General features: G+C 41.6%; 1 protein-coding gene across 2 annotated transcripts; it reads right to left on the reverse strand.

Moving 5' to 3' along the window:
• Positions 1 to 970: 970 nt before the first annotated feature.
• Positions 971 to 15,307, reverse strand: LOC122761369 (DNA-binding protein RFX7). Of its 2 annotated transcripts, XM_044016592.1 has the most exons (10): positions 14,918 to 15,307; positions 12,771 to 12,804; positions 10,191 to 10,276; positions 9,678 to 9,716; positions 9,464 to 9,586; positions 9,235 to 9,351; positions 8,489 to 8,573; positions 8,172 to 8,379; positions 7,225 to 7,517; positions 971 to 7,121 (listed from the first exon to the last, which is right to left on the reverse strand). In XM_044016592.1, exons 1-10 carry the CDS (start codon positions 15,043 to 15,045, stop codon positions 3,780 to 3,782), a joined length of 4,455 nt encoding a protein of 1,484 aa, XP_043872527.1. In that variant the 5' UTR covers positions 15,046 to 15,307; the 3' UTR covers positions 971 to 3,779. The 2 variants fall into 2 exon arrangements, with proteins under 2 accessions (XP_043872527.1, XP_043872528.1); XM_044016593.1 differs by lacking the exon at positions 9,678 to 9,716.
• Positions 15,308 to 16,471: the final 1,164 nt, after the last annotated feature.

Genomic DNA, 16,471 nt, shown 5'->3' on the forward strand with positions numbered 1-16,471 from the left:
CAGTTTGTTGTATACAAACAGGAAACGTGTTCACATATTCCTCGTGAAATTTGTCGACTCATGTTGACAAATGTTTTGTGGAGGTCCAGGTTAGCACTGTCCTGGCCGGTGATCAATAGGGTTAAGGTCATTAACATGTTATGAATATCACGGGGCCCTGGGAAAGCAAAGCAAAGGACCAACGAGCCGCACTCTGATTGGCTGGAGCGTGACTCCAGGCGAGGCCACCTCCCCACTGACCTTAGAGGTCATCTGAGGAGCCGATGACCTCTAACCTCATGTCAAGAGGGTGATGGAAAGGCTTTGCGTTTGCATGGAGTTGAGTGTTAAAATATTAAAGGTCTGTGGCGTATGACAAACAAGTAAACATCAGTTTGGAGGATAATGTTAGGAGGATCAATACAATGATGACATATACTGGACCTTCCAATCACAACTTTATGTCTTTAAATTCAGAAAAGTCAGAAAATGATCATACTACCAACTTAGTATGTTTGTACAAGTGTGTAATCACTTTAAAATAGAAATCAGTTTATTTTTGTTGCCTTGTTATAAGTATTTTATGTTATAATAGTAATTTGGATTTATAAAGTGCCTTTCACACTAAGGTACTTGAGGCAAGGGTTTTGCTTTACAGAGGTGACCATGTTTAAACAAGCCAGAGCAGATGATGATGTGCTTTTGAGAGGGAGGCGTCCGCTCTGTTTGTTACAATCTGCAGTCTCACCACTAGATGTCACCAATTCTTACAGTGGAGTTTAAACATTTGTATTGGGTATATCTCCTATTGTATGGTTGTATTTTTACGACACTGTTTATCTAAGAAATCAACCAATAAAATTATGAATGTGCACCATGTGAATATTATTTAACTGTAATGACACTAATTCCTGCAACTTTACTTCTCAAATGTTTATTAACTTTAAGAAAATACAAAAATGTATCAGCACATAAACACACAAAAAGAACATTCTTTAAAAAAGTTTATTGGCTTTTAAAACCACTTTAAAAATCTCACCAGTGAGTACTTTCCATTGAAAAAAAGAAGAAACAACGCATTTGCAATATTAACAAGCTACTGTACATTAAGCAGTACACCAGACAACACCACAGAGGAGGGTTTTTTTACTGGTAGAAATGGACAATATAATCAAACAGAGTTGGTTCTGGGTCAGTCAAAGGTGAAGAATCAGCCACCACTTGATGGAGCTCCTGTACACATTAAGAGGTGCATTTCCTTCATTCATATTCAAATATCAGTGCCTCATTGTTTAAAAAAGATGTTCAATTTCTTCACAAAATGCATATAGCAAAAAAAAAAGGAAGGAAGAAAACAATATGTAAAATCAACAGAAACAGTCAACAAAAACATATAGAACAACATTAACTTAGTAAACAGCAACAACAATTTAATGTAACTCAAAAAACTAGCACTGCCAGTCTGGTTAACAGAACCTGCCCAAATCACAGAAGACAGTGGTTACCAAGAAAACAAAGTACAACATAAGTCATCACACATGCGTGCGTACAATCACTTATCAACATAATGAGCATGTAGGTTTTAAAAGGTTATTTAACTTTTGTCCCCGTCAATGCTTTATATTCTCATGTATGAGAATGAGTAAGAAATGTGTATCTCACTGAGATTAATGCACATTTTGCTACAATTAGTCATTTTCTGACAGTTCAGTTAATTTCCGCACTCGTCATAATTTTCTTTTCTTCGGGCATACGTCGTTACATTTGTCCATAAAGATGTGGCAAAGCCATGTGTCATAAAAATTTAGTGCAATTGTGTGAACCTCCAAAGTTTGTTGAAACATGAGTAATCTTTTTTTTTTTCTCCAGTGTCTGCTGAGGCTTAGAGTACAATGTCTGTCACAGAGATGTTTGCAACCAGCTTAACAGTACACAACTTTTTTTTTTTCACCATGCTATTGATCCTGTTCAAACCACATATCACTTCTGCAACCGCAGAGACCTATTATCTTTGTATAGAAAACAAAATAAATCAGCAAGCGAGACCAGACAGCATTACTTATACGACACATTGAGCCAGAAATGTAACACACAACATACAGTATCTTTTGCCGACTATAGATCTGATAAGCTTTTTTTTCTTTTAAATGGCACATACTTAGCTAGAATAATGGCCATAATATAGTGTCTTGATACATCAAATCTCTATGTATCTATCCTATTTACAGATAGAGCTTAAACATGACTTATACAACATTGACAATAGCCAAAAACTCAAGCAAGCATCCTACTGTTAGCACATAGCCTACCTGACTAGCAGTGATGATTTCAACATGCTTTCAGGTCCATGGTTACCTATAAAACATAGGACAGTGACCATTTCACAAATTTACAAACTGTACATTAAGATTTATGCAACTTAATCCTTTCTGTTAAATGCAACATATTTCAGACGCTGCTGCTTGTTTCCCGCTGTTGTTAACGTTTACTAGGAGTGTCTCTAAGTGTAATAATCTCTTATGTTATCCAAACAAACAAATCATCTTTGGCATGGAAATAAGGCTGAATGAATTTCATGTCCACTTGATCTTAAAATGGCATCAAAACATCAACATCAGCCTTTAGCTTTTTACGCAACTAAGCCTTCTCCATACCATTAATATTCTTATCCAAGTTGGGAGTATAGCAATAAAATTTACAATGTGTGCCTGCCATGGTCTTTATGAAATGATAGCATATTAAATTCCTCTAAATCCATCACTTACAGGGGCACACAGGGTGAAGTCGTTTGCCTATACAATACACGTCCGTATTGTAACTGCAAAACAAAAACAGAATAAGAAAGAGAACTGAAAACATCACAGTAACAGCTGCCTTGATATGATGAAGCTCTGGATGGTTCTGAAGATATCTTAACAGTATACTTTATACAGTCTCTTTAAAGATGGCATAAGGCCTTGGACTTTCGAAATAAGGCAGCAGTTGCCGAATCCTTTCAGTGTCGAGTCCACAAAGAGGCCTAAATTCATCATCTCCCAACTGATTCATCTACTCCCTTTATAAGATATTAAACAGTACAAGAAGTATAGGTTTTTAAGAAAAGTTCACTCTCGGAGAATGCTCAGATGTGAATCAGTTTTCCACTGACTTGGTTTATGATAAATGTATAAAGATTATGTCATAAATTCAGCACCTGGCAGCACAAGATGCTACCTATTTTAATATTCAGATATGGCAGGCAAATGTACTACAGCTATTATGTGCATATACTACAATCCCAATATTGTCTCCATTTGGTTGAATTCCAACTGCACTCACTGAAAATACTACACAACAGCATATGTTTTTCTTTTGGTGAAGTATTTTGTGCCAAATTTCCTAACCGTCGCACTTTCATAAGATGTTCCGTCAAATACAAATATTGCATTATCGATTATAACATGGAAGATTCTGTTTCACCAAATGCTCATACCATATCAGATCAGCTGTTGTAAGTGAATGCTGCCACCAAGTACTCAAACGTTGTTTTTTTTTTTTTTTTTTTAGAAATGCTTACATTTCTGGTTTCAGGTGAACAAGAGAAGTGGTAATGTATTGAAACTCTGGGTGACAAATGGAAAAGGCGAGAAGTAACTAAGTAATCAATAGGAGATTTTCTGGTGAGCCTGGCACTTTTAACACAACGGATGGCAAAGTCCAGACAAATCCCAAATCCCAACAAACTTCAGTTTAAGAACAGATATACTTAGTATGCACCAAACAGACAACAGAACAGAAATCATACAGAGTAAAAGATAACATTAGCCCAGCATCTCTACTGTAGTCGGCTGGTCTTTGCTTTCTAGCCAGTCAAAACCAGAGTTCACAGTATCACCGCAAATCTGCTGAAAAAGCGGGTCGTTCTTCAGTTCTTCCAGTGTTGAATCTTCATATTGTTCCTGCTGTTGATTTGGGTCAAAAAGCAGGTTTGTGTCCAATGTGGTAAGGTCAGTGATGCTACTGGACAGATCTGAGGTCAGTCTGATGTCATTTGAGAAGTCAGATGCCACAGCATTGAGTTCTGAAGCTACCTGACCCACTAACTGGGAACTGGGGTTAAGAGCATCGTCCCCCAACAAGTCCTTTACAGTGTTGTTGATGTCCAGCTGTTGTTGCTCATCTTCTACCTCCTGCTGTTGTGTGCTCTGAAGGAGGAGCTGTGGTTGTGTCTGAACAGGATTCTCCTGCAGCTGCTGCTGCTGCGAGTCTTGCTCACCAGGACCCGCTTGTGCTTGACTGTCCACAGTGGGGAAACTCACCTCTTCTCCACTGCCAGTTGTGAGGTAGCCATGCTGCTGGAGCTCAAAGGCAGCAGGGCTAGAGCTGACGGGCAGCGGAGTCTGGTGAGCAGTTCCTCCGGTGAAGCCTGGAGTTGTCTCCAGTATCTGTGTGAGGTTCATACGGGCCGTATAATTAGAGGGGAGGTTGTTTATGCCCAGACCACGAACAGAATCATCCCCTTCAGCTTCCATCTTGCTGAGAAGGACGTTGGTGATTTTGGTGGTGTTACTCTGACCCTGCACGGGCAGCATCTCACTCTGCATCATGATGTTCAAAGGTACAGACTGACTACGCTGGGCCATGTGGACAGCACTGACTGTGTGGCTGTTGGACAGAATGCTGAGCACCTCGGAGGTGATGGGGGAGTTAAAGGGTGAGACCACAGTACGGGTGACAGTGGTAGTGTTTGTGGTTGTAGAAGGGCCACTGTTGCCACTGAAGTTCCTCTGGCGCACTGCAGGACTAACACTGCGACAACGGAAAGTACTGGATGCAGATGAAGTTGATGCTTTGCTGTCCAACGGAGCAGGCACAGCAAAACTTTCCTGTTTAGTGGGGGTAGTTACACCCGTTACGAGTTGCTGCTGTTGTTGTGGCGTTTGTTGTTGCTGCACAGGAGAAATGGGAGTCAGTCGTCCAAATTGAACAGCATCCTGTCTCGACTGAGCTTGAAATGACTGGCCGGGAATTGCAAAAGCATGCGGCTTACGAAACTGGTCGTCTACCAGGTCTTGGTAGCTGGGCAGAATACCAATACTGTGGTTGGACAACGGGCCGCCGGCGTTGCTATTATAGCGGTTGTTGATCCACTCTAGTTTGGCTTTGTCAGGATGCGTTGCCATGGGCCTCTGCATGGGCTTAACGGGGCTACTGGAAACAATACTGGCATCATGATAACCTGTGATACTGGAGTTTATGGGAGTGAAAGCAAAAGGGTTCCTGCACTCTACTGGGCTTGGTGGGACACTGCTGCTGCCAGACAGAGGTGTGCTAATCGGGGTGTGGCGACCCATGGCTCCGTCCACAGGGGTGATGGGAGCCATGCGGGAGCACGGGCTCTCTCTCGTCATGCTGTGCCCAAGCATCATTTCAGAAGTGGGGGTGGGTGTCGGGGTTGGCGTGGGTGTTGGAGTGGGGGTTTGGACAGGAGTGGTACTACTGTGTGCAGAGTGGTAGAAGGTTGTGCTGGCCTGCTGAGCATTGAGGATGGATCCTTGGTTGCTGGATGACTGGCTTTGTAGAGACACTTCAACACAGCTACTGAAAAGTCCCTTCAGCTTCATTTGCTCCTCCATTTGGACTAGCTCCTCCACAATGCTGTCCTGGGTCATGTCATCATCATTGAATGGGAAGTAATCCATGTTGGGCTGTGAGCCAGCAAAGTCAACCATTTCCTGTGTGAGGGTGAGCTGGCCTGAAGTCTCAGGGGGTTGAGCTATAATGGAAAGTTGGTCAGTGGGGGCTTGTTTGTGTTCTGCTGGTATCTGCTGAGCAAACGCCTGCTTACGAAGCTCATCAAGCTGTCCCTCCTCCCAGATTGTGCTCTTGATGTCACTCATCGCAGAGGCTTCATGTGCTCCTGAGTTGGCTGGTATGGCACGTGGGTCCCCAGTGATCTGCTGTAGCAACACCTGATCGGACGGGTTGTTTCCAGTGCTGGTGTCAGTGCTGAGAGAACTGTCTTCACGTTTTGCCACCAAGGCCTGGGGTTTGACAACAGTCTGTGAGCCCTTAGTGTGTGTTATGGGTGAGTCGGACAGTGCCAGGATCTGCGTGGGCCCTATGGGTGTGTGTTTCACAGTCACTTTGCAGGGGGCACTCTCTGGTCTGGCAGGGGTTCCCGGTCGAGGGATCCTCTTCACTGCAGCACTTACTCCAGGTTTTAGATTGTCAACTATAGTCAGTGGCTGCTGGGAGATAAACACCCTTTTTACAGGAATCACATGGGAGTCCACGCCTGGGCCTGTACGCTTTCTGGGGCTCTTGGCATCTGAGCAGGGATCCTTCGATGGTGGGGTAAGAATAGATGACCCGTTAGATGTTGAGTTACCACTGGCGTTCTGATTATCAACAGTCAAGTACAAAGTACTGTCATGGCAGTTACTGTTGCTGTCCTGAGTCCCAGCTACAGCTACCAAAGGAGAAGATGTGGGGTCAATTTTTATCTTAAACCCTTTATCTAGTCCTGAAGAACATTTAACCAGGAAGTTGGGCTCACTGGCTGCCCTGAACTTGGACACTCTCTCCTCTTTGACCCCAGCAGTACCGGACACAAGGTTATTGTCATTTCCAGCTTCAGACAATACTTTAGTGTCAATGGAGAGGTTCAAGGTGGGGGCTAGGACACTGGATCTGACCATAGGAGACTGAGGCATAGCGGAGTGCGCACCATGTGATTGTTGGAAATCATCCGACACAGTTGTGGTAGTAGTCACACCTGCTGATGCAGGACGCACAGTTGTAGTGCTACTGTTACTACTGCTGCTGCTGGGAGCCAGAGCGATCGCCGTCATCTTTACCACATTCACGGAGCTCACATGCGAAGTAGGCATCACAGTTTTTATGGGACTGTTGGTGATGAGCAGGGTGGGGGGTGAGCGCAGCGTGATGGCACTGGAGGCAGAGGGTTTGGGCAGGATTTGAGCATATCGCGTACTGTGTCGTGCCAGACGGTCACCCACAGGACTGGCTGAGATATTCTGAGGAGTTTTGGGAGACTGCTTAAGAGACTGAGTGACCACTTGGAAGTTCACAGGCAACACTTTCCCTTCTGCTGTCCCCACAGGGCTGGGCGAGGTCATTAACTGCCTGCTTCTCTGTACCTGAGAGAAGAACAGTGAGGACATAAAATCACAATTAAGGCACATTTATCAACAAAATATCCCAAAAAAATATCCAAAAAGTACAGAAAATGTTGCCACGCACTGTGACTGGACTGGGGACAGCTGCTACTACAATTCCAATGGTGGGTTGTGGGGAAAGCAAAGCTGGGCTGCCAGTGGGAATGGTGGGCCCGGGGGTACTGGCCTCTGCTCTCTTGACCTGGGCCTCATTGGGCAGGGGTGAGTGGCGCTTCTGCTCCTGTTGTTTTTTCTGGATTTTTCGCTGTAGTTGCTGCTTTGCATCGACAGAGGGAGAGGGCAGGGTCTTCACCTGTGGCTGGAAAGTGTTTGCCTCAGCTGTGGGAATAAACGCAGAAGGAGTCGGCGTCTTCATTCCTGTCAAAAAAAGAAAAATGCAAATGATTACGGTTCAAAGGCTTGCAGCACTACACAATTAGCAGGCAAGGACAATATAACAGTAATATCAAGTATTTAAAATGGCAAATGCTTAATTTTCTTTCTTTTAAAAAAAAACCACCCCAAAACACATTTTACCGTTAATAGCCTTTTCTGTAGGCTGTGTAATTACTATTCTTTAGTGAGGGGGAATTTCTAATTTCCATAAAGAATGTGTTAGTGGTAATAATTTATTGATTAAAATCATTTCTTATGATGATTTAATTTTACACTGTGTTTTAATGGAGCTACATTTCCATGATTTACTCGAGTGTGACAATGAATTTTCTAAGAAATCATCATTTATTTTAGAATTCTCTCAAATCTACTGAGCACACACAAACTGAGAGTTGCAGACCAATTGATGCACCGAGCACAGAAAGCCTAGAAAAAACAAAAACAAAAAAACAGAACTACTTTAAACTTAGATGTGAGACATTGATTTTCCAAGGGAAACACTTTTAACTTTACGGATGTTAAAACATGACGTCCATTACTGATCATCATGAGCCAAACATAAATAAATAATATTTCAAAAATAACACATACACACGGAATACAAACTTCGCCAAATAGATCGGCGGACATCTTTACCTGTGGGTGTTCCGGTCATAACAGTTAGTGCAGCCATGGACTTGGTACCAATGTAATGGCTATTGAGCAAGAAGCGGGCCAGGTCCTCCACGTTGTCAAACTGACGACTCAAGACCTTTTGAGCCCACTCACACACCAGTCCACAGGCCGCAGACCTCATTTCATCTTCAGCGCTTGGCGACTGGCCTGATGACTCCATGAGCTCACACTGAAGTCAGACAGAGCAGAACACTTAGTGGATGACTGTCTGAATAGTTTAGAAGTAAAAAAAAAAAGATATTTGCTTGAAAGTTTAAACTTATGATGACAACACTGACCCCATCACCAGATTTCTGCAGATCCAGGTTGGGTAAAGACGGCATGTGAACAAAAGCTTTCTTCCTTAACCCGCTATAACAGTATGTGAGAAGGAGTTAAGGGATATAAAATAAAAAAGAACTACAGACAGAGAAATGGTTTTAATTCTGACAATAAGGTGAGTTTGTCCAAATGCTTTTAAGAAACGGTTTCTAATACAACTTTTGCAGCAGAAACGTTTTAGCTTTTCAGCTGCGAGGAGGGTCTTGTTGCCATACTTATTGGTAATTAAAGTAGTAAGTAAATGTTTGAACCAATGGTGGGGAGCTGCTGAGCAGCGAGACCAGAGAAACACCCCACAGTGGAGTTGATGCATCTGAATGTAACAAAGAGTTGTGGCAACACAGAGCTTCATTGAATGGGGATCAGTGTACTCCCAAGTACAAGATGAGTCATTGTCATCATATGTAAATGCATGGAAGCTACTAGCAAACCATAGTGACTTAAAAAGCTATATACTAACATCCTAAATACTAAACTCTTAGGGAGTTTTGCCAAAGGAGGAAAGCAAAAATGGCAACAATATATTACACATGCTAAACATTCAGCTCAGAGTTATTGTGTTTGTAATGCACATTACAAATTTACAAGTTTTACTTTTAAGTAAAGAAAACCAAGTGGCTCTAACTGACAGCAGTGAAAATTCACACTTGGCAACAACAAAGTGGACACAGACAAACGGAGTTTATCAGAATCAAAAGGATATTTGGATTTGCCCCTCATGCCCAGACGACGTGCCTTCATGTTAGGAAAGACATTCTTCATGATCTTTCCAAAGTCTGCGGCACTCAGTGGATTGTAGCCGAGATTGTCACAATAGCTCCTGGAAGAGAAGAGAATCAGCCACAACATTTTAGAAGTAACACGCATCACTGATCTCCTCTCCTTTGTTGCCTTCACTTCTCATGACCCCACACTGAAGGTTACACACTCACTTGTACTCATCGTACACCTCCTGCTTTGGGAGGGAGGTCTCTGGGTGCTCCTCTAGGTGATTCCGTATCCAGTTGAATGCATACATCTGTTGAGTGCGGCTTGATGACATGGAACTCTGATCACTAGGATTGATACATAGGAAAAACCATATCTGGTGAGACAGTGTCTTAGACTTGGATGCATCATTTCTTGTTAATACAGAAACTTCAATACCATAATCCAGGAGTGGACGACCCCCTCTCATTCTCAGTCCAAATGGGCAGAATTTGGGGGTTGGGGTGATGAATAGATATGGGGAAACAAATGAAACACAGACAGCTAGGTATAGCAAGAATCTACATTTAACAGTGGTTTGCGTCATAATGATTATCAATCACATGGCCGAAAAAGGAGCCATTATTCTGTATGAGGAAAAAATAAAATCACCAGTGATCAACAACCCCCCCCAAAAAACCCCAAAAATGCCACAATGCAAAAAATAAAAAGAAATCACTTCAATTTGTTTCCATTTCTATCAGGAGCCTAAACTGTGTGTGGTGGATTGAGGCTTGAACTTTGAAAAGCAATCAGACAACAGTGCCAAAAATGCAATGAGAGCCACAACAAAGCAACACAAGTGCATGCGTGTGTGTGTGAGAGAGACAAAAAGGCCAGAGAGCAATGTGGAATATCATGAGTAGTATGTGTGTGTGTGTGTGTGTGTGTGTGTGTGTTAGAGTGTCATACCTTTTATCATTGCCACTGCTGGGACCAGAAGGCAACTTAAGGTAGAGGTAGAGCTTTTCGATGTCTGTAAACTTCTCAACATCTTGCTGCAAAAATAAAAGGGCCAGAGAGTATTTTAATAAAAAAAACAAGTTAACAAAATGCAGACTGTTAAAGATCCTGTGTATCTAATGAGGACTACATATTTAAGGTCCAGAAAGGAAGAATTAGTGACATCTAATGAAGAGACTGCCAATTTCAACAAACAGGACACACCACACAACTTTCGGAGATCACACATTAAATGGCCGAGGCTGATGAGGAATCACAGACCACATGATTTGTCCAACTGAAACCAATTGAATGCACCAAACTCTTGCGAGAGCGACCAAGTTTTTACACTGTCGTCTTTGTCTTCTGACTCTTTTTCATTGGCTGTTGGCACCAAGTGTTTGCAGTTGGGTCGGTAATCAGCACACAATACTTGATTGTGGCCAGAGTCGGCTCAAAAAATGTAAAAATGTTTGATTTAGTGTGACTGAGGTTGGGTCGGTTAGCCTCACACGCTTGCACATTTCTGTGCCAACTAGCCATGCCGACTGTCCCCAACTTGTGCCGACTGTAAATCATGGCTAAAATTGCACAAAAAATCTTGCAGTGTGTCCTCATGTGGGATGTCGCTGATGACAAGCAGAGAGTATCATCTATCAGATGATGAGGTCCTCCTAGATACAGATGTTTTTAAGTTTGATTATGTATTGAGTTTACGAGGGCCATTCTTCTTCATTTGCACAGTAAACGTCTTTTGGGGCTGCCGTAGAAACATGACGTCCTCCGTAAAGCAAGCCTCTTGCCTAAAGTACATATAAAATACTTTCTCCAAGGCTACAAAAATAAATAAATTCTTACCTTAAGGTAATTATACACTTATACAAATATACGTATGGGTAGTATATTCAATTTCTGCTAATACACGCTCTCTGCTGGCCCGTCACACATCACACACTTGAACTTTAAACCAAGAATGAAGTCAGATTTATCTACATAATCTTAATACTGTTTCAGGTCTGATGGCTACATGTTTACAAATGTACTGATACTGGTCAGAAAAATATGGGTGCAGAGAAAATTTGGTTTAGAATTCGGAGACAATCTCAAAAAACGACATATGTATGACAGCTGCGTAGCCGCTTTACAATAGATCTGAACTCTCTGCTTTTCAACAGGTTTCTAAGAATGGATTCCTATTACCTGTTCCCTTTCTATTTGTCTCTGTGTTGCTAGGGGAACAATACTTGAAAGAATGAGGGGGCCAATGAGCAGTGAATGAAAATGCTGTTTACTACACTCTGTCGCTACAAGCATAGAATGAGTCATTCGCTGGGAGCTAAATTTTCCTTTTCCTTTACGTTTTCTTTTTGTTCGATTTTGAAACGACGGCCAACGCGACCAGTATTTGGATCTAAACCAGTACCCTGGGCAACCTCAGATGTGTGATTTTATTTACAAGAATTTAATTTTTTTGTTTTCAGAGTTGTGTCTGAATGGCTCAGAAATGGAAATTGTAAAAACATAAACACAAAAACACCACGAGGCAAGTACTACAACATTGAACCAACAAAATAATTATTTTCTTCATTTTAACCTTTATTCTTACTAGGAAGTCACATTGTTGGGATTAGAATCTCTTCTGCCAGTGAAACCTAGACCTAGTCATTGCACATTTTGAACCAAATTGACCCAGTTCCTTTCGTAAACTTCCTTTTGAAAAAATAGCATTTGTGCACGCCATCATTATGAAGGACATCAGTAACATCTAGAGAGTATAGAATTTAAGATGCAAAATTACCCAAAAATATTGATTATCGGACTGATCAATATCATTTGTCATGAAATTCATAATAAAACTAGATAGATGATATAACATAAAATAAAACTATTGTGAGTTTCTAACATGTAGTTTCTCCGTGTTAACTATAGAGCCCATCAAAGAGACATATTTTGACCCTTTATTCTCGTCCTCAAAGCACTGGATGGTCTGATGTGATCTGATGTGCTGTGTCCAATCATGTTCACGTGTAAACATCACACAGATGCAAAAACGTTTCAACACGACTTGAAATTGAATGTACCACACCTGCGTGCTGAAATCTGCCCAACACCAAAGAGACATACTGACATTGTCTGTGTGTGTTTTTTTTACCTTGCCACATAAAAATAGACAAAAGCTTAATCACCACTTTTGATTGTTGCTGAAAACAACGTGTAGGTGACACTTCAGCTCAAACAAATCCCCAACAAAACACTTTTATTGGCTGGGGAGAGACAACATACAACCCAATTCAGCTGAATGAAGTCAGAGATGAGTTCTCTTAGTACATAATTAAATATTAGTATCATCCTATGTCATATTTATATGTTGTTTTCTATGTTATAGAGTATAAGCAAATGTCAACATGCTGGAGTGGTTTCAGTTGGTCATTTGAACATTAAATAGCACAAACACAACACCTTATCTTATATGAACATGAAAGACGCTTTCATGATGTAAGGGGACAGATAGTCTGTCCTGAAGTTGGACACTGTGTCATGTATACTCACCAATATGCTGTCCACTTTTGATTGTACAGATTTGCTACAATGACAAACAGAGGAAAGCGTCAGAAATCTGAATGAATAGGACTCACATAAAAGACACATGTGCAGGATCCTTAGATAGTTTAATGTTTTCTGTCTTTTTAAGCACTTTTCCCTTGATGTAACATATTATATTTAGGTCGGACCACACCTGGATTTCATAATAACAATAATTTTTTTATATAAATTGAATTACATGCTTTCAAGAGCTGAACAAATATAAATGTGATTGAAACAAAGTGAATTGTTAAAGTCGCCAGATCTTTTTTCCTGGCGAACTGACTCAAGGTCTCTGCACAGATGTGCTAAAGGAGACAACAACCTTCATTTTCACCCCGACGATGCCATCAAGTGCACTCTGGAGCACATTTTCATCAAGGACCAATCTCTCACTGCAGTTGTACCACAGATGATGATGAGCGCAACCTTCTACATGAACATCTAAGAACCATGGTCCTTTTGCTTGGTTTCAGTTCAGGATTTAGTTAGACCATCAGCTCGATCAAGACTTGTGTGTGAATATAAACAGAAACATTTCATACACTTACGCAGGTCGATGCCTTGTCGTAATTTAACGAGTCTTGTTGTTTATGGCTTGTTTTTTTTTAAGATCTGGGCTGCATCCAAGATGTCTTAATACTACTACTCCAAGGCTATGTTCACATCACCAATCACACTCTATATTTACACATCAATTCTGATTAATTACAGATCAGACTGATGGTTCACATGTCTTGCATCTGACTTTTGGCACATGTGAACACTTCCCTATGGTTGTTTGGCTTTGTTGTGCAACTGGTGCATGTCAATAATGACCTATAATAATAAACATTTTTCACTTTGGTCACATGACTTGGACCAACTCAAATTGATATGTGAAAATCAGAATTAACAATTAGATTTTCTGTGTTTATGTATGTGTCACTTTTAGCCTTGTGATGTGAACTTAAATCAAACAGGAAACAACATGTTAGCTTTTAAATGAACCATTTATGTGTCCCAGTTAACACTGACGGTGAGCCAGCAGTGAAAGAAGACTATAACCAAAGCAGCTAAACAGAATTCAGCCACCCTTCACTTTATTTACACACTGTCCTTTGTCACTGTGACTAGTCAAAACATTCGCAGTAAAAGAAAGAGAGTCTTGTGTGATTTATTGAGGTAATAAATTTAACAATCTTGAAACTCAAATAATGGCAGGCAGTTGAAGTCGCAGTCTCGGAGCGAAGTACAGTGATTTCACCTCATGGTGATTTTAGATTCAGTTATTTGTCCAGGAAGATCAAAGCAGGTGCATTAAAACAAGGAAGCAGATGAATCACACTGTCTCACTTACACACATACACACACACAGTACATGCTGAATGTTTATCCAAATGCAAAAAACTGAGGGTTATTGTAAAAAAGTTAATTTAGTCCCTTTTGTATCATTTCTGTTAAGTGTGGATAAAGAATCAATAAGCCTGAGAGATTAGTTGTATTTTGTATTAAAAAGAAAAAAAAACGAGGATTCCTAAAGCCACAGTGGATTTACTGTAATTATATTACAGAGTCATTAACATAAATTGTGCCATTTAATCAAATTCCCACACACACATCATTTTTAAATCTGTGGATGTGTGTGTCGGTGGATCTGTGACTGAGGCTACATGGAGCTGTGTCAGTGGATCAGAGTGTGTGTGTGTATCTATTTTGTATCTGTAGGTCTACGTCTGTGGATCAGTGATATGGTGTGTGTGTGCAGTAGTGTCAGTGGGTCTGTGTCTGTGGATGAGTCTGCTCTGACACCTGTCATCCTGAGCATCAGCACCACTGCCAGACTCGGTGTCATCTGTAACATGGCCTCCCGTGGCTCCACACACTAATAACCACAGACACTCACACAAGCTGCGGTGACCCGTACTCGAGTATTATTGATGCGTGGACACGCCGTGTATGGTTGACTCTCGGTGGTTATCACGGGAGGCAGCAGCACCGTGTTATTTCCACGGGCTTTGTGCAGCCCTCTGCAGCCTCCCTGCTCTCCACTGCTAGATACGCTAATTATGATGCTACAGCTAGCGAGAAGGACAGTGAGGCAGGCGGCGAGCGAGCACAGTGTCCGTCCTTACCAAATTGAATTCTTGATTTTGAACTGTAGCGCGTTGGCCTCGGGCCCCTGCAGTCCTGGCACCAGCGCTGGAAGAGAGCCTAATCCCGCGGCAGGCTTCTGACCAGGTTGTTGTTGATCATCAGCCATCACGATGGAGGGGTGGTGGGGGAGCTTTAACGAGTAGGCCTCATCCCCGGCTGTGCACTGCACCGGACCCACCGCTGCTGGAGCGGCTCAGTCAGCTAGGACAGGCCGCCGCATCCGCCGCACAGCATGGCTACAAACACTGGGATCCGAGCCGAGCAGAGACGCCGAACAGAACCGGAAAGAAAAATAACACCCGGGCATACAAAAGGCATTTCTCTCGTCGCTGCCGCAAATAGCACGCCTGCAGCAACAGCCCGCATCAATTAACACACACAGCAGAGGCGAGGCCGGAAACGTAGCTTTCAAAATAAGAGCACTATGTCTTTAAGTGGTAACCGGTCAGGTTAGAGCAGAGGGGTCTGAGTGTGTAAAGGTCCCAAGAAAAAGACATCGTAACAATTTTAATAATATTTATGATGAACTTTCACATCGTTTCAAAGTAAGAGTGTTCGTTTTGATATTGAACAATTCATAGTTCACAATATAAACGTTTTTATGATGCTAAATGTATTTATTATTAAAATAGGAACATACGGAAATAACTCATTATAACTTGATATTAAATGGCAGGCCACATTAAATTGATTGGGGGGGCGCATGTGATCCGCGCTGCAAGTTTGAGACCTGGGTTAGACATACTGTATGTGCAAAGTGCTTTAAAAACAATGGCACAAATATATTTTATTTGATGATTAACTGCCTACGAAACCAAAAAAACAAGAACAATTTATTTCCCATAGTGACGATACACTCTTTTATCCCAAGTTTAAATCACAAATTTTGCTCCCAGCCAGACTAACTCAGTACTTCTCAAATAGTGGGGTGGGCAGTGAGGTGTCGGGGCAGGGCAGGGCAGGACAACTCATACAGTGGTTTATACAGATAAATAAATCAAAATGATCAGGTTCTCAATAGTATTTCAATTTGTGACAAAAAAAACCCTTGGCAAACTTAAAACATGCCACAAATTGATTAAGTTCATTCAAAGTTGACAAGTTATATAGAACTGTCAACTTGCTAGAAATACCCTAAATTAATTTGTGTTCCGTCCATCCTCCTATCTCACTTATCCTCTGAAGTCTGAATGTAAATATGATGATAAATCATAATCATCTTTCACCGTGACCTTCTTTATTACCACTTCTAAATAATAGTTCCATAAACACTAATTTTCTGTTGATGTCCTGGACTGTAAATGTGTTTTTAAACAGAGTTTTAATTTAAAAAATCCTGACCGGGGTTTGTGGTTTTCCACTATGTTTAACTTGACGCTGCCTGATGCGCCATGCAGTTTCGTTGTCACCCGCCGGGGGCGCTGCTGCAGGAAGCTGGTTGATCAGATAGTGACAATGACGGGTAAACAGCCAGGATGATATCGCTTGACCATGTAAACTTGTCATTTACCAACGAATGTATTGATCTCGAT

This window comes from Solea senegalensis, unplaced genomic scaffold (genome assembly GCF_019176455.1).
Source record: "Solea senegalensis isolate Sse05_10M unplaced genomic scaffold, IFAPA_SoseM_1 scf7180000014697, whole genome shotgun sequence".
NCBI lineage: Eukaryota > Metazoa > Chordata > Actinopteri > Pleuronectiformes > Soleidae > Solea > Solea senegalensis.